We start from the raw sequence: 20,308 nt of genomic DNA, 5'->3' as shown, positions 1-20,308 counted from the left end.
AGGAAGTGAGGACTGCAGATAATGGAAATCAGAGTCGAAGAGTGTGGTGCTGGTAAGCGCACAGCCGGTAAGGCAGCATCTGAGGAGCAGGAGAATCAACGTTTTGGGCATAAGCCCTTCATCCTGATGCTCTTCGACTTAGGCAGAGTTCAAGAACAGTTGGATAGCTCTGCACAGGCAGGACTTAGGAAGAAGTTCTAGGAATTAGTAAATGTTGGAGTTAGGTTCAGATGAAGTTATGAGTCTTTAATAGTTCATTGCAGCAGAAAGTGAGTCAAAGGCTCAAAAACAGTAATAGATGGGTGCAACTGAACAAAATTCGAACTCAGAAAAAAATCCAGGGTCAGTGCCAACTTGGTGAAACTAGAAGCTTTTGCGAGGCTGAAATTCTGCCTGTGACTAGATACTTGAATTCAATTCCCAGAATCGAGTCTCAGTTGGGAGAATGAACAGCCAAACTGTGAGCAGTCTGTTTCATAGAAAGATAAGTATTATTAATGGACCTATTCATATATATTGTGATACATCTCTGGGGTAGATGGGGATTTGTCCCCAGGCTTTCTGGCTGCAGAGCTAGATACACTATCACTGTACCACAAAAACCCTCTTGATTCCAAAGCAAGGTCTTCAACAGTGAAAAACAGACGTCCCTTATAAACTTTAATGTGCTTTGATGACCCATAGTGTCACAAATATACACAGTTTTCTGAAGAATCTGTGGGACCTGTCTTGGCTACACTTGCTATTTCATGTACTCTGCATGGTGTTTCACTATAGTTTTTATGTTACCTCAAGTTAATTCTAATTAAGTGCTAGAATATAAATTGAGTATATATATAGTAGTTTGGATTACTAAATTTGTATATTGAGGTGTATTGTTCATTCAAAAACCATTCTGTTAATGGATTGTTATGCTTTTCCTGTAAAAAGCAAGGTTACTGAACCCTAAACAGACTGTAACTAAATATATTGATCTGACGAGTGACAATGACATAATTTGGTGACTACTGCAGGATTTGAAAGTGACACACTAACAAGTGCTGGGATTGGCTGTGATCTGGTGGGTCACTTCTGCAAACAATTTGAACAGCCCTGTTGATGTCCATTAGCATTGGACAAAGATTAAAAGCTAATTTAAGCACTGTGGAAATTTAACATTGATCCATATCTGTGAACGTATTGATCAGTGAGTGAGTGCTCACGAACAGCTATCCTCTTTCTATCTATGACAAATGACAGTAGAAAACTAAGGTTTCCTTCACTAGATAAAGTGTGGCACAAGTTTCACCAGTGATGCAAGATTTTCTTCAAAAATGCAGTAAAAGGCTAGATAAAGAAACAGAATGAAATCTTGCATTTTTATAGCTTCTTGTGTGATCTTAGCACATCCCAAAGCACAAAACAGATAAAAGTTTTGTCAAACTGTTGTCAGATGTGATGTAGAAAATACAATAGCCAATTTGAAAAGAATAACTCTCAAACAGCCATGTGATAATAACAGATAATCTGTTCAAATGATGTTTATTGAGGGGTAATGTTGAAATATTACAAAATCATAGGATTATGGATTTTGGAGAGACGAAGGCTTTCCCATTAGAAGGTGGCAGATTCCTTTTATACCTTATTATATGTTCACTTTCTGACTGTTAATGCATTTAACCAGATTAGTAGCAGATACCCACGTCAGTCATTCATTTTATCACTTTCTGTCTCAATGTGTGTTATACGATAGAGCAGAGAAATTGCATGTAAAGTTCTCTTACAGTAAAACTGCATTGGCTTTTTATCTTGGATCACCCAGAAGTGTTACATTGTTGAACTGGAAATGATTCCGTCATTGGCTTTTGTGGTAGAGTGGAAATTTATGGGACAATTTAAACTCCATAACCAGTGACTTTGTCCATAAAGTGTAACTGTTCTATTTCTGGATGATCTGTAATTTTTAATACCTGTTATGGACTAGGCCAGACGACTCAAAACATTCTTGAGCAGGTGGCCCAAACCATAACTTTGCAGTTTGTTTCAGTAAGTGTACAGTCAAAATCACCCAGAGTAAGTTAGACAGGTTGACTACCAGGTTTTAAAAACAGACAAAAATTTATTCACAAAATTACGGAATGAAACACAAGGAACAGAATGTAGAATACCCACAGAACTCAGTCTATCCAAACTAGACTGTAGTATGCTGTTCTGAAAAATATATTGTGTTTAAAGAGTTTGTTTATTGGAACTGTTGCACATAAATGAAACAGAGGCTTACCAGTTGAAGTTAGAAGAGCAGAAGGAGAGAGGCCAGCAGCCTGTTTCCACTCAGTCCACTGCTGAACTGACTCAAACAAGACTTCAGCTTTTAGAACTGACTACTTCCCTTTCATTGTACAGATTACTTCTAAAATATCAAAGCTGTGGCCTAAAGTCTCATCTATTTATGTATAAACAACAAGGCCTCCCAATACCTTTCTCATCTCTGTTCCAACCCAGCTGATTCAGAGCCTGGAGTGTTTTACGACCCCTTGAGAAAAGATCATATTCTTGAGAAAAGGACCAGCTTTGCGACACACCAATAATTCTGGTGTTAGTGTTAAGTCCTGCAAATGTTGTACATGAAACCCATATGGAAGTTTGTGCTGTTCTCGAATGACTTGCCTATGGTGACATATTTGTTCCAGTTAAAGCTGCCAAAATGTCAGTAAAGCGATGGAAGGTGGTTGAAAGGAATTTTCCCAGTTGGAGTCCCTGAGAAGCAGTGGGGTTTCTTTAAGAAAGGTCTGCATCCATAGGTTGACTCCTGTCAAAAACTCCTCCCCATTTCTCATTTTCATTCTTCCCCAATGGGCAGCCACTACCCGCCATTGGAAACTGTCAAGCAGCTGACTCGTAGCAGTCAGGTGACACCTGACAGTCAAAGTCTTCCAGGTTCCAGGTGTGAGCACCAGCAGGAGCAGGTTCCAGCCCCTGTTCAGAATTGAAATTGATTCTGGATTGCTTGACTCATTCACATTTCAAGGGTCACAGGTTGATATGACCTGATTGAAGAATGGGTTTGGGTGAATTCATAATCACTCAAAACTAGTCTGAAGCTGTTGGAATGTCGCTTGCCTGCGTTATTCAAAGCTGTAGGCACACAGTTTTGAATCTCTTCTTGGCTCTAACCCACATTCATCTTAAGTTTTCTTTTGCTGGAGAGAAGAGTTTAATTGAACTGGCAGTGCTAACAATATGTTTGACTCAGAAGTTCATGAAATTATGACTGTGGAGGTGTTTAGAAAATTCACAGCTAATTATCAATTACATGTATTCAAAAGGATGCAAAGATAATAAAATGCTGAGATGATTTTCAATTTTCTATCCATCTACCAATTTATATTGCTCGATAATTACATCTATTCCTACCAAAGAACAAAGAAAATTTACAGCCCAGGAACAGGTCCTTTAGCCTGCAAGCCTGTGCCGATCCAAATCCACTGTCTACGCCTATCGCCCAATTCCTAAGGATCTGGAACCCCCCGCTCCACACCTACTCATGCATCGGTCCAGACGCACCTTAAATGAATCTATTGTGCCTGCCTCTACTACCTCTGCGGCAACGTGTTCCAGGCACCTACCACCCTCTCTGTAAAATACTTTCTGCGTGTATCCCCCTTCAACATTTCTCCTCTCACCTTGAATGTGTGACCTCTCATTATTGAATCCCTCAACCTGGGAAAAAGCTTATCTCTATCCACCCTGTCTATACCCTTCATGATTTTGCAGACCTCAGTCGAGTCCCCTGATTGTATCAAATGTGGTCAATGGACAAGATATTATAAAAAGTACTAAATTCTTTTCAGAAGTAGGCAGGCTGCTGTACATTGAAAGATTTGATATTTAGTTTACTAAGCAATGTTTTTACTGTTTTACACAGCTGATCCGAACACTCTTTTCAGATCCAATTCTTTGGCTTCAAAGGCTATGGAACAGTTTATGAAGGTAAGTGGTTTTAAGTTCTCGAACAACTGTTTTCTAATGTCTCCATGTTGATCTTGCAAACTTGTGACATTGAGTGATCAAATTATTATGTCACAGACACTTGTGATATTGCCCTTTCATTTACTTTAAGTTGTTATTGTCTGCAAGTTGTGAGTTTTAAGAAGGAAATCTGCAAATCCTGGAGATTAACTTCTCATCCCTAGTTCAATTTCAATCACTCATTTGGAAGGAATAACATCCTTCTTGATTTTCTTACTGTGAGAATGAATTTACTAGCTAATCTAACACACCAGGAAATTCATTATTCTCAGGTCTTCGGTTGTCTGTGGAGTAAAATAAATGCTTGAACAAACTCCACTAGTTTTCTGGAATGTGGCATCTAAAGAAAATTAAGAATTCTAGATGCCTTACTTAAATAGAAGCAGACCCTAAGCTTTCAGAAAGAGATGGAACCTCGGATTTATTGAAGAATGTTCACCAGTGTCTTGGAAAAACATGAAATATTGTGCACTACAGTCGTCACTTCTCAGCAGCCTAAAGAGTATAGATGTACTGTTAATAAAACAGCAAACCCTGAGCTGTATAAATCATCTGGACCTAATGTAATTCACCCGGAAGGCTTTTGAAGGAGGACAGAGAGGAAATTCATCCTCAGACACGACAAATGTTGCTGGAGAATTGGAGACTTGCCAAACTAGCATCTTCACTTATGAAGGGAAAAAAGATTAAACTGAGGCACTGAGTTAAGTCTTTAATTAAGAATCTATTGTGGGCAACTCATAACTGGAGATTAAATGAGTGAATACACAGAAATGAATGAGTTAATTAAGGACAATCAGAATTTATTCATTCAATAAAGTTTGTGATAAGTGCAATGCATTTATTTTAAAGATTTAAGTTTTTGGATATGGGGACTACAGAGATTCTACAACACAATAAAAAAATCATTCAATCCAAAATTCCTGCTCTTTGAAAATGCGAACCAATTAGTGCCACACTTATCCTCCTTTTAGTTTTACTAAATATTAAAGGAATATACATATATTATTTCTTGTTGACAGTTTCTGTTACATCATTTGACAGTTACTTCTTCCATCATCCTTTCAGCAGAAAGGTCCATGAATGGTGAGTGTCCTTCCTTCACCACTGAGTGCAAAATCCAACCCAATGGGTTTTCGCATGAATGTCAAAATGCCCATATTTCATATGGATATAATAATGAAGAACATTGTCTCCAACTACTCAAAGAGGTGCTATTGACCTCTGCAGATGATCTTTTCAGTTCAATCTTGTTTTGCTGTCAGATTGTTTCTAACTGGAACCAAGAATGTCCGTACTCTACTGTACAAGAGGATATGTAGAATGATGGAAGTTTTAACAAAAGAAGTGATAATTCAGCAGAACTAGAGCAATCCAAACCAATCTCGTTGCCTTGCCTTCTCTCCTTAGCCTGTTATCATTTTTATTCTTTTAAAAGATACAATGATCTCTGCTCAACCAGTTCCCGAGACATGTTTTTCCAACTTTCACAACCATCTGATTATTTCTCAAGTTTAGAAGCGATTTTAAAATATACGATGCCATGGCACCGACTTGCCAACCAATAAGAAGATAGATTATCCAAAGTAACTATAAGTCAGCGATTCTATGACTCCCATGTTTGGCAGTATTTAGCTGTAATGAATTAATCAGAATTATGATTGTGGAGGCATTTGGCATCACTTTTTAATATTCTTGTTTCCACATTCGTGGAATGTGAGCATCGCTGACAAGGCCAGTGTTCATTGCCCAGAGGGCAGTTAAGAACCAACCACATTGCTTTGGGTCTGGAGTCATATGTAGGTGAGACCAGGATAAAGGATTTCCTTCCAAAAGGCCATTAGTGAACCAGGTATTGTTCTTTCCTGGGCAATTGCTCCATGGTCATTAATAATTCCAGTACGTTATTGAATCCAAATATCACCATAGCAATGCTGAATTTCAAACCCAGGTCCTCAGAACTAACTGTCTAGTGATGATAACATTGGGCCATCACCTCCCCTCATAGGTGATTATTAATTACATGTGCTTGAGAGGATACAAAGTTGATAAAATGCTGAAAGGCGTTTCATTTCAATATCAAGGTATTAATATATACTTGTAGAGTCATAGAGTCACAGATATGTACAGCACGGTAACAGACCCTTTGATCCAATTCGTCCATGCCAACCAGACATCCCAACCCAATTTAGTCCCATGTGCCAACATCCAGCCCATATCCCTCCAAACCCTACCTATTGCTATACCTATCCAGATGCCTTTTAAATGTTGCAATTGTACCAGCCTCCACCACTTCCTCTGGCATCTCATTCCAAACATATACCACCCTCTGCGTGAAAAGGTTGCCCCTTAGGTGTCTTCTATATCTTTCCCCTCTCACACTAAACCTATGCCCTCAGTTCAGGACTCCCCAACCTCAGGGAAAATACTTTGTCTATTTATCCTATCCATGCTCCTCATGATTTTATAAACCTCGATAAAGTCATCCCCTCAGCCTCCGATGCTCCAGGGAAAACAGCCACAGCCTATTCAACATCTCCCTATAGCTCAAATCCTCCAAGCCTGGCAACATCCTTGTAAATCTTTTCTGAACCCTTTCAAGTTTCATTACATCCTTCCAACAGGAAGGAGACCAGAATTGCATGCAGTATTTCAACAGTCGCCTAACCAATGTCCTTTCCAGTCACAACATGACCTCCCAACTTGTGTACTCAATACTCTGACCAATAAAAGAAAGCATCCCAAACACCTTCTTCACTATCCTATGTAGCTGCAACTCTACTTTCAAGGAGCTATGAACCTGCATTTCAAGGTCTCTTTGTTCAGCAACACTCCCTAGGACCTTACCATTAAGTGTATAAGTCCTGTTAAGATTTGCTTTCCCAGAATGCAGCACCTCACATTTATCTAAACTAAACTCCATCTGCCACTTCTCAGCCCATTGGCCCATCTGATCAAGATCCCGTTGTAATCTGAAGTAACCTTCTTCGCTGTCCATCACGCCTCCAATTTTGGTGTCATCTGCAAACTTACTACTATACCTCCAATGTTCATATCCAAATCATTTATATAAATGATGAAAAGTAGTGGACCCAGCACCGATCCTTATGGCATTTCACTGGTCACAGGCCTCCAGTCTGAAAGACAACTCTCCACCACAACCCTCTGTCTTCTACCTTTGAGCCAGTTCTGTATACAAATGGCTAGTTCTCCCTGTATTCCATGAGATCTAACCTTGCTAACCAGTCCCCCATGGTGAACCTTGTCAAACGCCTTACTAAATCCATATAGATCATGTCTACTGCTCTGCCCTCATCAGTCCTCTTAGTTAATTCTTCAAAAACCTCAATCAAGTTTGTGAGACATGATTTCCCACATACATGTTGACCATCCCTAATCAGTCCTTGCCTTTCCAAATACATGTACATCCTGTCCCTCAGGAATCCCTCAACAACTTGCCCACCACCGACATTAGGCTCACCGATCTATAGTTCTTCGGCTTGTCCTTACCATCTTTCTTAAACAGTGTCACCACGTTTGCCAACCTCCAGTCTTCCGGCACCTCAGCTGTGACTACCAATGATACAAATATCTCAGCAAGAGGGCCAGCAATCACTTCCCTAGCTTCCCATAGAGTTCTCGGGTACACCTGATCAAGTCCTGGGGATTTATCCACTTTTATTCTTGGTATTTCGTGGGGTGAAGCCTCTAAAGGGGATCTGTGGTGTGTGCAAGTGGGACAAGCAGCAGAGAGGTTCTTGAACCAATTAGATTGTGCGTCCCCATGAGGGTTCCTCAGAGTGCAAACTGAGAAGTATAAGTGGGGAAACATAAATTAGATTTCAGTAATGTACAGGAAGTACAATAAAGATTGGGAAATTCTGGTAGGCTAAGAAAGAAATGACAGACAATCTGAGAAATTTTAAAAGTTTTTTTGTTATCTATGGAGGAAGCGCAATGTCATAATTTAATTCTTTCAGGTAAATAGACGTTGTTGAATGGTAATTATCATTTACCACTGTTAAATACTCAATTACAGTAGTTGAATGCACCAACCCCAACTTGTATAGCAGTTTCTGATGTGATGCAGTTTGTCTATGAGCCTGTGGAAGAGTATATGTTTTTAAAAATTTAACCTATTTTTCAAATCTACCTGCTCAGCGATGTTATTACATGCTTCTGTGGCGGATGAAACTTGAACCCATGTCTCTTAGTCCAGGGGTAGGGAAACAAAGAACATAGAACAATACAGCACAGAACAGGCCCTTTGGCCCACGATGTTGTCCTAGCTTAAGCACCTATCCATGTACCTATGCAATTGCCACTTAAAGGTCACCAATGATTCTGACTCTGCCACTCCCACAGGCAGTGCATTCCATGCCCCCACTACTCTCTGGGTAAAGAACCTACCCCTGACATCCCCCCTATACCTTCCACCTTTCACCTTAAATTTATGTCCCCTTGTAACACTCTGTTGTGCTCGGGGAAAAAGTCTCTGACTGTCTACTCTATCTATTCCCTGATCATCTTATAAACCTCTATCAAGTCACCCCTCATCCTTCGCCGTTCCAGTGAGAAAAGGCCTAGCACTCTCAACCTATCCTCGTACGACCTATTCTCCATTCCAGGCAATATCCTGGTAAATCTCCTCTGCACCCTCTCCAAAGCTTCTACATCTTTCTTAAAATGAGGTGACCAGAACTGCACACAGTACTCCAAATGTGGCCTTACCAAGGTCCTATCCAGCTGCAACATCACCTCACAACTCTTGAATTCAATCCCTCTACTAATGAACGCTAATACACCATAGGCCTTCTTACAAGCTCTATCCACCTGAGTGGCAACTTTCAAAGATGTATGAACATAGACCCCAAGATCCCTCTGCTCCTCTACCTGACTAAGAACCCTACCGTTAACCCTGTATTCCGCATTCTTATTTGTCCTTCCATAGAACATAGAACATAGAACATAGAACAATACAGCACAGAACAGGCCCTTCGGCCCACGATGTTGTGCCGAACATCTATCCTAGATTAAGCACCCATCCATGTACCTATCCAATTGCCGCTTAAAGGTCGTCAATGATTCTGACTCTACCACTGCCACAGGCAGCGCATTCCATCCCCCCACCACTCTCTGGGTAAAGAACCCACCCCTGACATCTCCCCTATACCTTCCACCCTTCACCTTAAATTTATGTCCCTTTGTAATACTCTGTTGTACCCAGGGAAAAAGTTTCTGACTGTCTACTCTATCTATTCCTCTGATCATCTTATAAACCTCTATCAAGTCACCCCTCATCCTTCGCCGTTCCAACGAGAAAAGGCCGAGAACTCTCAAACTGTCCTCGTACGACCTATTCTCCATTCCAGGCAACATCCTGGTAAATCTTCTCTGCACCCTCTCCAAAGCTTCCACATCTTTCCTAAAGTGAGGCGACCAGAACTGCACACAGTACTCCAAATGTGGCCTAACCAAAGTCCTGTACAGCTGCAACATCACCTCACGACTCTTGAATTCAGTCCCTCTGATTGTCCATTTTGGAAGGACAATCTCACACTTGACAGGGTTGAACTCCATCTGCCATTCCTCAGCCCAGCTCTGCATCATATCTAAATTCCTTTGCAGCCGACAACAGCCCTCCCCACTATCCACAACTCCACCAATCTTCGTATCGTCTGCAAATTTACTGACCCACCATTCAACTCCCTCTTCCAAGTCATTAATAAAAATTACAAACAGCAGAGGACCCAGAACTGATCCCTGCGGAACTCCACTTGTAACTGAGCTCCAGGCTGAATATTTACCATCTAGCACCACTCTCTGACTTTGACCGGTTAGCCAGTTCTCTATCCAACTGGCCAAACTTCCCACTATCCCATGCCTCCTGACTTTCCGCATAAGCCTACCATGGGGAACCTTATCAAATGCCTTACTAAAATGCATGTACACTACATCCACAGCTCTACCCTCATCCACATACTTGGTCACCTCCTCAAAGAATTCAATAAGACTTGTAAGGCAAGACCTACCCCTCACAAATCCATGCTGGCTGTCCCTAATCAAGCAGTGTCTTTCCAGATACTCATAAATCCTATCCCTCAGTACCCTTTCCATTACTTTGCCTACCACCGAAGTAAGACTAACTGGCCTGTAATTCCCAGCGTTATTCCTATTCCCTTTTTTGAACAGGGGCACAACATTCGCCACTCTCCTGTCCCTTGGCACCACCCCCATTGACAGTGAAGACGAAAAGATCATTGCCAACGGTTCTGCAATTTCCTCTCTTGCTTCCCACATAATCCTAGGATATATCCCGTCAGGCCCGGGGGATTTGTCTATCCTCAAGTTTTTCAAAATGCCAACACATCTTCCTTCCTAATAAGTATCTCCTCTAGCTTACCGGTCCGTTTCATACTCTCCTCTTCAACAATACGGTCCCTCTCATTTGTAAATACTGAAGAAAAGTACTCATTCAAGACCTCTCCTATCTCTTCTGACTCAATACACAGTCTCCCACTACTGTCCTTGATCGGACCTATCCTCGTTTTCGTCATTCTCATGTTTCTCACATACGCATAAAAGGCCTTGGGGTTATCCTTGATCCTACCCACCAAAGATTTTTCATGCCCTCTCTTAGCTTTCCTTATCCCTTTCTTTAGCTCCCTCCTGGCTATCCTGTATCCCTTCAACGCTCTGTCTGAACCTTGTTTCCTCAACCTTATTTAAGCCTCCTTCTTCCTCCTTACAAGACATTCAACCTCCCTTGTCAACCAAGGTTCCCTCACACGACCATCTCTTTCCTGCCTGACAGGTACATACATATCAAGGACACGTCGTATCTGCTCCTTGAAAAAGTTCCACATTTCAATGACATCCTTCCCTGACAGCCTATGCTCCCAATTTATGCTCCTCAGATCCTGTCTTGCATCATCGTATTTACCCTTTCCCCAATTGTAAAACCTACCCTGTTGTGTGCACCTATCTCTTTCCGTAACCAAGGTGAAAGTCACAGAATTGTGGTCACCATCACCAAAATGCTCACCCACTAACAAGCCCATCACTTGTCCCGGTTCGTTACCAAATCCAATATGGCCTCCCCTCTGGTCAGACAATTTACATACTGAGTTAGAAAAGCTTCCTGGACACACTGCACAAACACCGCCCCGTCCAATCTACTTGATCTAAAGAGCTTCCAATCAATATTTGGGAAGTTGAAATTGCCCATGACTACTACCCTGTGGCCTCTGCACCTTTCCAAAATCTGTTTCCCAATCTGTTTCTCCACATCTCTACTGATATTGGGGGGCCCATAATAAACACCCAACAAGGTGACTGCTCCTTTCCTATTTCTGACTTCAGCCCATACTACCTCCAAAGGCAGATCCCTCTCAAACTGCCTTTCTGCAGCCGTTATACCATTTCTAATTAGCAATGCCACCCCCCCTCCTTTTTTTTAACCACCCTCCCCTAATCTTATTCAAATTGCATTTAAGCCATCTGTAACCAGGAACCTCCAACAACCATTCCTGTCCCTCTTCTATCCATGTTTCCGTGATAGCCACAACATCGTAGTCTTAAGTACCGATCCATGCCTTAAGTTCACCCACCTTATTTCTGATACTCTTTGCGTTGAAGTATACACACTTGAGTCCATCTCTGTGTCCGCAAGTATTCCCTGTCAGTGCTACCTTCTCCACAGCCTCCCTACATTCTTGGACATCCTGACAAACAGCTAGCTTACTTGCTGGACTACAAGTCCGGATCCCATCCCTCTGCCAAATTAGTTTAAACCCCCCCGAAGAGTGCTAGCAAACCTACCTCCCAGGATATTGGTGCCCTTCTGGTTCAGGTGCGACCCGTCCTACTTGTACAGGTCCCACCTTCCCCAGAATGCAGTTCAATTGTCCAAATACCTGAAGCCGTCCCTCCTACACCATCCCTGCAGCCACGTGTTCAACTGCACTCTCTCCCTATTCCTTGCCTCACTGTCACGTGGCACCGGCAACAACACAGAGATGACGACTCTGTCCATCCTAGCTTTTAGCTTCCAGCATAACTCCCTGAGCTCCTGAATGACCTCCCCACCCCTCTTCCTACCTATGTTGTTGGTGCCAATGTGCACTACGACTTCTGGCTGCACACCCTCCCCCTTAAGGATTCTGAAGACACGGTCCGAGACGTCTCGGACCCTGGCACCCGGGAGGCAACAAACCATCCGAGAGTCTCGCCCATGTCCACAGAACCGCCTGTCTGTCCCTCTAACTATAGAGTCTCCTATAACTAGCACTCTCCTCCTCTCCCCCTTTCCCTTCAGGGCCTCAGAGCCGGACCTCATGCCAGAGACCCGGTCACTGCAGCTTACCCCTGCTAGGCTGTCCCTCCCGACAGTATCCAAAGCGGTATACAATTGTTGAGGGGAACGATCACAGGGGATCCCTGCATTGCCTGCTTCCTCCCCTTCTACTATTACATGACAAGAGGCCCCAAGCGCATGGTATCTTATCAGAATTTAGTAATTAACTGAACATATATACACCTGAGGCTGCTATCAGATTTCCTGCAGTGTAATGGTAACCCTCACTTTTATTCAAATTGCATTTAAGCCATCAGAATGGCTGATGTACATATCCATACAGTAACAGCAATGCAAAAATCATTATGTAGGTTATATCCTGCCACCAGAAGAATAATATTTCCATATTTGCATCTTAATTTATTGGAAGTCACACAACACCAGGTTATAGACACACAAGCTTTCTGAGTGTTGCTCCTTTGTTAGGTGAAGACTTCACCTGAGAAAGGAGCACTGCTCTGAAAGCTTGTAATTTCAGACAAACCAGTTGGGCTATACCTATATCCACCCCAGTCCAACACCTACACCTCCACATCATCTTAATTTGGATTCATTAAAGATTAAATGAGTCTGGAGGAGTCGGACCAAAACTGGGGGTAACGAATTATCATTACCCTTTTATACACTATGTGGTTGGGGGGTGGTGTCATCTAGTGTTGATGTTTTATCTCCAACTTCACATGATCTTTATGAATGTTTTCCATAAATGTCAGAAGGAGAACAAACATATGTTCCAATCTTTAATGCTGCAGAATTCTCAAAAATGTAAGTGAGGAATGAGATCTCAAAATCTCTTAACATGTTCAAGCCATATTTTCTCCCAATATGACTGAAAGAGAAACATTATGTATTTACAGTAAGAACAGATTTCAGGGTTGTTATTAATGTCATACAGCATGGAAACAGACCCTTCGGGTCCAACTCGTCCATGCCAACCTGGTTTCCCAAACTAAACTAATCTTATTTGCCTGCGTTTGGCCCATAGTCCTCTAAACATTTCCTATTCATGTGCCTGTCCAAATGTCTTTTAAATGTTGTAACTGTACCTGCATCGACCACTTCCTCTGGCAATTCATTCCATTTACACACACATACTCTGTGTGAAAAAGTTGTCCTTCAAGTCCCTTTTAAATCTTTCCCCTCTCACTTTAAAATTAAGCCCTTTAGTTTTGAACACCCCTAGCCTAGGAAAAGACCTTTGCTCTTCCCCTTATGTATGCCCCTCATGATTTTATAAACCTCTATAATATCTTCCTTTAACTCCCTATGCTCTAGGGAAACAAGTCCCAGGCTATCTAAATCTTCCAGTCCCAGTAACATCCTTACAAATCTTTTCTGCACCCTTTCCAATTTAATAACATCCTTCCTATAGCAGGGAGGCCAGAACTGCACACAGTAGTGGCCTCACTAATGTCCTGTACACCAAAGGTGGCCTCACTAATGTCCTGTACAGCCGCAACATGATGTCTCAACTTCTATACTCAATGCTCTCTCCAACAAAGGCAAGCACACCAAATGTCTTCTCCACCACCCTATCTACCTGACCCTCCATTTTCAAAGAACTATGAACCATTTGATAAGGTTCCCCATGGTAGGCTCATTCAAAAGGTCAGGAGGAATGGGATACAGGGGAACCTAGCTGTCTGGATACAGAATTGGCTGGCCAACAGAAGACAGCGAATGGTAGTAGATGGAAAATATTCTGCCTGGAAGTCTGTGTTGAGTGGTGTTCCACAGGGATCTGTCCTTGGGCCTCTACTGTTTGTAATTTTTATTAATGACTTGGATGAGGGGATTGAAGGATGGGTCAGCAAGTTTGCAGATGACACAAAGGTTGGAGGTGGCGTTGACAATATAGAGGGCTGTTGTAGGCTACAGCGGGACATTGACAGGATGTAGAGATGGGCTGAGAGGTGGCAGTTGGAGTTCAACCTGGATAAATGTGGGGCGATGCATTTTGGAAGGTCGAATTTGAAAGCTGAGTACAGGATAAAGGATAGGATTCTTGGCAGTATGGAGGAACAGAGGGATCTTGGTGTGCAGATACATAGATCCCTTAAAATGGCCACCCAAGTGGACAGGGTTGTTAAGAAAGCATATGGTGTTTTGTCTTTCATTAATAGGGGGTTTGAGTTTAAGAGTCGTGAGATCTTGTTGCAGCTCTAAAACACTTTGGTTAGACTGCACTTGGAATACTGCATCCTGTTCTGGTCGCCCTATTATAGGAAAGATGTGGATGCTTTGGAGAGGGTTCAGAGGAAGTTTACCAGTATGCTGCCTGGACTGCAGGGCTTATCTTATGAAGGGAGGTTGACTGTGCTCGGACTTTTTTCATTGGAGAAAAAGAGGAGGAGAGGGGACCTAATTGAGGTATACAAGATAATGAGAGGCATAGATAGAGTCGAGAGCCAGAGACTATTTTCCAGGGCAGAAATGACTAACACGAGGGGTCATAGTTTTAACCTGGTTGGAGGAAAGTATAGAGGGGATGTCAGAGGCGGGTTCTTTACACAGAGAGTTGTGAGAGCATGGAATGCGTTGCCAGCAGCAGTTGTGGAAGCAAGGTCATTGGGGACATTTAAGAGTCTACTGGACATGCATATGGTCACAGAAATTTGAGAGTGCATACATGAGGATCAGTGGTCAGCACAACATTGTGGGCTGAAGGGCCTGTTCTGTGCTGTACTGTTCGATGTTCTAAAGCCCTGGGTCTTTTCTGTTAGACAACTCTCCGCAGGACCCTGCCATTAACTTTGTAAGTCCTTCCATTGTTTGTCTTACCAACATGCAATACCTCGCATTTATCCAAATTAAACTCCATCTGTCTTGAGTTCCCCAGTTACATACTGGATCAGGACATGATGACAATATGCTAAATGCAAACAGTATAGATCTAAGTTTTGGCCTTGGAATGACTAATTGCATGGTAAAGGAACTCTCAGTAATATTAGGTCTCCCTGCCATAATAACATCTCTAATGTTTGTCCTTTTTTGTCACTTTCATGTGAGGAAACCAGGTTACTGGCTCACTTGGGATTTACATTTTTAATGGCAGCATTAGATTATAGTCATATTATTAAATATTCATCAATATGCATAACAATATTTAAATGGAATGGAACTATACAGATCTAAATATATCTTAACAGTTTAATGTCAATTGATGACTTTACTTGTGCCTCTGAGAATAACATTAGGATGTTTTCTTCTTGGGAAAAGTGTTAGATGATAATAATAATCACAACAACAAGAGGTCTTGTGGTTTGTTAAATAGCACCCCTACCTCTTATCTAAAAGCCTTAGGTTCATGCCTCACCCTAGGACAAGTGGTGAAAGAAAGCGTGATTATGGAAATAGATGAGAAACAGGCCATGAATTCTCCTGACTATTTACTATAGAGGGAGAGAGAGAAATGATTTGCATTTTTATAGTGGTGTATATATAGAGGTTGCCTAATACGTTTAAATTAATTCTGGCAAGTCAATTGTTCATCGGTTTAGAAGATGCCTTCAAAGCCCCCCCACAGTAAAACTTAATTAAAAGCATGAGTCATTGCTGTCTGTTCTGGTTAAAAAGAGAGAAACAATAATTTCTGAAATGTTAGTTCAAAACAGCTAAAAGTAGAACAGTGTAATGTATTACTAAAGTTCCTGCCTGGAAACTTACAATTGATCCCCTGATTTGTGGATTAAAGTACAAGATATTAATACTGCGTGTGGAAACTGAAATTTGGATGCAGAAAGTTTTCTGTTTCAACATTTAAGACATTCCTTATGAAGGAATCAGCACACAATATTTAATTTCATTTATTTATATTCTTATTCTAGTATATGGCTAAAAGGATTATATTTCACATCTTGACCCTAATTTTAATTAAATATTTTAGTCATTTGTAGTTACCAAGGAGATGATGGCACTGTGATCTCAGCTGCCTGATAATTCAAAGGAGCAAACTAATGCTGTACGGCCATGAGTTCAAATTCTACAATAGCAGCTGGTGGAATGTAACTTCCAATAGTAAGCCTGGAATTATAATGCTCAGTTATGGCGGCCATGAAACTAATCAATTGTTGTTAAAATCTCATCTACTAATGTTATTTATAAGTGTGACTCCAAATATAGAGCAATGTGGTTGACTCAACTGCCTACTGAAATGACCTAATACTGTTACAACATCTTCGTGCCATGCCTGATTTGGATGATGGTTCTCATTTCTTACAGCTGGTTGGAATGCCATATTTACATGAGGTGCTGAGGCAAGTTATTAACCGCATTTTTGATGAAAAGAAATACATTGAACTGGACCCTTGTAAAATTGACCTTAACAAAACAAGGTATGAATATTATATAGCTGTGATCTTGCGACCTACCTGCTTACCTTTCTCCTGACTCCTGCATTTGATCTCCAAAGCCGTTAACTTGTTAAAATTACTTGAGGACACTGGTTTGCCCTAAAAGAAACTACAGATTTTGGGACTCAAACAGAAACAATGGAAATACTCAGCAAGTCAAGTAATATTAGTGAATTTTGAGAAGATTTGTAACTCAGGTTGAAGTTCTGGAAGGTTCGTTTTCAGATGTTCCAACCCCTTGCTAGGTAACATCCTCAGTGAGCCTCTGATGAAGCACTCATGTTCGTGACCCCCCCTTCTATTTATGTGTTTGGGTTGCCTTGGGTTGGTGATGTAATTTCCTATTGTGATGTCATTTCCTGTTCTTTCTCTCAGAGGGTGGTAAGCAGGGTCGAAGTCAATGTGTTTGTTGATAGAGTTCTGGTTGGAATACCATGCTTCTAGGAATTCTCGTGTGTGTCTCTGTTTTGCCTGTCCTAACATTCTGAAAATGAATCTTCCAGCCCAGCGAGCAAATTTGCATCAAGTAATACTATTTTAGGGGCTGACATTTCTTGTTAAACCTGGAAGATTATCAGATGATGAGAAAGGAACAGAACAATATTAAAGGCAACAGGAATATGCATGCAAACACAACAACAGAACATATCTTTGTATTGTAGATTTCATATAGCAAAACATCCAAGCTGCTTAACGAGAAAGATATCAATAAAGAACAGTTTTGGTACGGTTTGTTTTTTCTGCACAGGAATCAGCACACACACACCCACCTCTATTCTGCTATTCAATCAGATCTTGGCACATATTTCCACATACCAAAACATTAAAATGAGAAGGGAGAAGGTCAAATGGCATGAAGAATATCAGTGTATGAAATGGGAGGTACAACGAGATGCATTAAAGAAATAGAAGTCATATATATAAGACATAGGTTGCCAATTCTATGTAATTGCTTTGTTTCATGCTCCCAAGTCCAGAGATGATGATGAAACCAGGTAAAGAAAGGTAGTGTGCAGCTCCAGTGCAGCAATGAGCACAGGCAGATCATAGATGGACATAAAGGTCAAAGAGAATAGGGTGGGGTGAGGTGACACACATATCTTTTACTGGGTTAGATCGCACTGCAGCCTACGTAAATGCCATAGCCAGAGAAATTCCTCAGTAATATTTCCTCAGTTTACATCTTGGCAGCAACAATTTTGCATGCAGTACAGATCATTCCATACAAAGTGCAGAGGGTAATAGAACAGAGCAAAGAATACAAGATTGAAGATAAATGTGAAGTCGCCATAGTTCTACCAGACCATAGGGCTGTTTGCTCATGAGAAAGAGTGAGAGAGAAACAACTGGTGGTGGTTTAACTGAGAGTCACCATGACTCAGGTGAGGGGAGAGGTTGAGAAGGGAAGTGTTTCTTTGTAACCTCAGTGATTGCAGGAATTGAGCTCACACAGGTGGCGTTATTCTGCATCACAAAGTGGCTATTCAGCCAAGTGAGCTATAGATCTAATGTTGTGTGGACATGAAAAATGAATGTGCATTATTGAAGATTTTCCAGTTAGAAATACATTGCCAATTGGCACTGGTTGGAATGTGCTTTGTGAAAAAAAATGCAGTGTGGCAGCAAAAACAATGCTGCAGCATCAGCTTGGAAATGTTAGGAGGGTGCAGCAAGTTCCTGTAAGAATAATCCTCACTTCTGCCCATCATGTTACATGAGGTTTCTGTACTATTGCTCGCGAGGTAGATTTGCTGTCACTGTTCTTTTTCATATTAGGGATCCATAGGACCTGTTAGGTATAATGTGAGCGACAAAAACTTGGGAATCAAACAAGTCTTTTGTCTTGAATAAGATTTGGCTTGCTGGATGGTAGGTCTTACTGTTTCAGCATCTCAACTGTTCCCTCACTCTGCTGATATGACATTATCAAAATAGGAGGTGCTTAAGGCACACCTCAGCATTAACCCCTTCAGGCATTTACACTCTTATAGAACAATTCCCACATCCATTGTTGATCTTTCAATATCACCAGTATTTAGCCATTAATCATTCATCTCAGAACACACTGGAATAGATTAGATTAGATTACTTACAGTGTGGAAACAGGCCCTTCGGCCCAACAAGTCCACACCGACCCGCCGAAGCGCAACCCACCCATACCCCTACATATACCCCTTACCTAACACTACGGGCAATTTAGCATGGCCAATTCACCTGACCCGCACATCTTTGGACTGTGGGAGGAAACCGGAGCACCCGGAGGAAACCCACGCAGACACGGGGAGAATGTGCAAACTCCACACAGTCACTCGCCTGAGGCGGGAATTGAACCCAGGTCCCTGGTGCTGTGAGGCAGCAGTGCTAACCACTGTGCCACCGTGCTGCCCAAATAATTTTGAGTTAAATGTTAATATTAAGTGGATAAAATAAAATTGTTTGCCTATTACCTTTCCCTCCTGATTTTCATAGTAAGATCACCATAATGAGTCTCAGTCCCTTACTCACTTCTTTTATCTATTCTCTCCTTTCCATCCTCTCTTGAAGATATTGGTTATTGTGTCCAATCGAGATTGGGATATCTGTTAGTCAGTCAATATTTCTATACAAAATTCCAATATCCAGTCCAGTCCTGCCAGTGACCAAACTTTGCTCATCAATCATATTTGATGAGGAACTGAAACAAATGTTTGGTTTCTCATTTACATTTGTAAGCCTATTTTGAAAGTGGGAATGACCAATTTAGCAATGTCCCAGCAAACATACATGTTGGACCTAGGTTGTTCCACTATTAAATTAATCATTGTTGAGTATGTTTTGAAACATTTGAAATGAGATATAAATGCACAAAGTCATTCAGAGATAAAATAAAATAGTTTCTAGGTTACTGATGTTAAATGGTGAGCACTTTAGTGACAGAAATCTTTGTAAACTCCTGTCGCCACAAAATGTATTTGTCTTGTGAAGCTGGGTAAATGACATTTAACTGTGCAGCTTCACAAATATCCTGTAGTTAAGCCTATTACTTCCACATGAACTTAATAATCAACATAAATAACTCATGACGCACATTTTTACCAATGTTTTGTCGAGTTACGAATTGCAGTGGTCTCAATATCTGACTTAAGGATACATTTTTAAAAAGTGCATTTTATTCAAAGAAAGGTCTTCCTTAGAAGACATAACATGTTACGAGTTAATTACTCTAAGAATAGAATATTTTAGGTGCAGCTAATAAAACTGTTCAGTAGGTAATCATTTAACTATGTACAACTAACTCTTTGCAGTTGCTAAGTTACATGCTAATATTGAATTTGACGTAAATTCAAGTTTCTCTTTTCCACAGTGATGCAGTTTAAACACCTGCAACATTCCAATTTGATTGTTTGGATTTGAAATATATCTTCAAATGCTGAACAGTTGTTTAATATTTTGATTTTAAGTGTAGGCTTCCCCTGACCTTCTCACAGTTATGTTGTGTATGTTGTGTACGCTTATGTTGTGTATGGATGAAATATCAATTTTTAAAGTACAGAGTAAAAATAGGAAGCAAATACGATGATAGATGCTAAAAATCCAAAACGAAAGAAAGGAA

General features: G+C 41.1%; 1 protein-coding gene across 2 annotated transcripts in view; it reads left to right on the top strand.

Annotated features, from left to right (window-relative positions):
* The window catches only part of LOC132827109 (rasGAP-activating-like protein 1), a 267,843-nt gene that overhangs the window by 188,624 nt on the left and 58,911 nt on the right, over nt 1-20,308 (top strand). For both annotated transcript variants that reach the window (XM_060843598.1, XM_060843597.1), the window contains exons 12-13: nt 3,905-3,969; nt 16,586-16,698. In XM_060843598.1, the coding sequence (XP_060699581.1) occupies nt 3,905-3,969; nt 16,586-16,698 (178 nt within the window). The remainder of the gene's footprint in view (nt 1-3,904; nt 3,970-16,585; nt 16,699-20,308) is intronic.

Source organism: Hemiscyllium ocellatum, chromosome 24 (genome assembly GCF_020745735.1).
Source record: "Hemiscyllium ocellatum isolate sHemOce1 chromosome 24, sHemOce1.pat.X.cur, whole genome shotgun sequence".
NCBI classification, from domain to species: Eukaryota; Metazoa; Chordata; class Chondrichthyes; order Orectolobiformes; family Hemiscylliidae; genus Hemiscyllium; species Hemiscyllium ocellatum.
The sequence above is the reverse complement of the archived record's forward strand: the minus strand, read 5'-3'. Positions and strand labels throughout refer to the sequence as shown.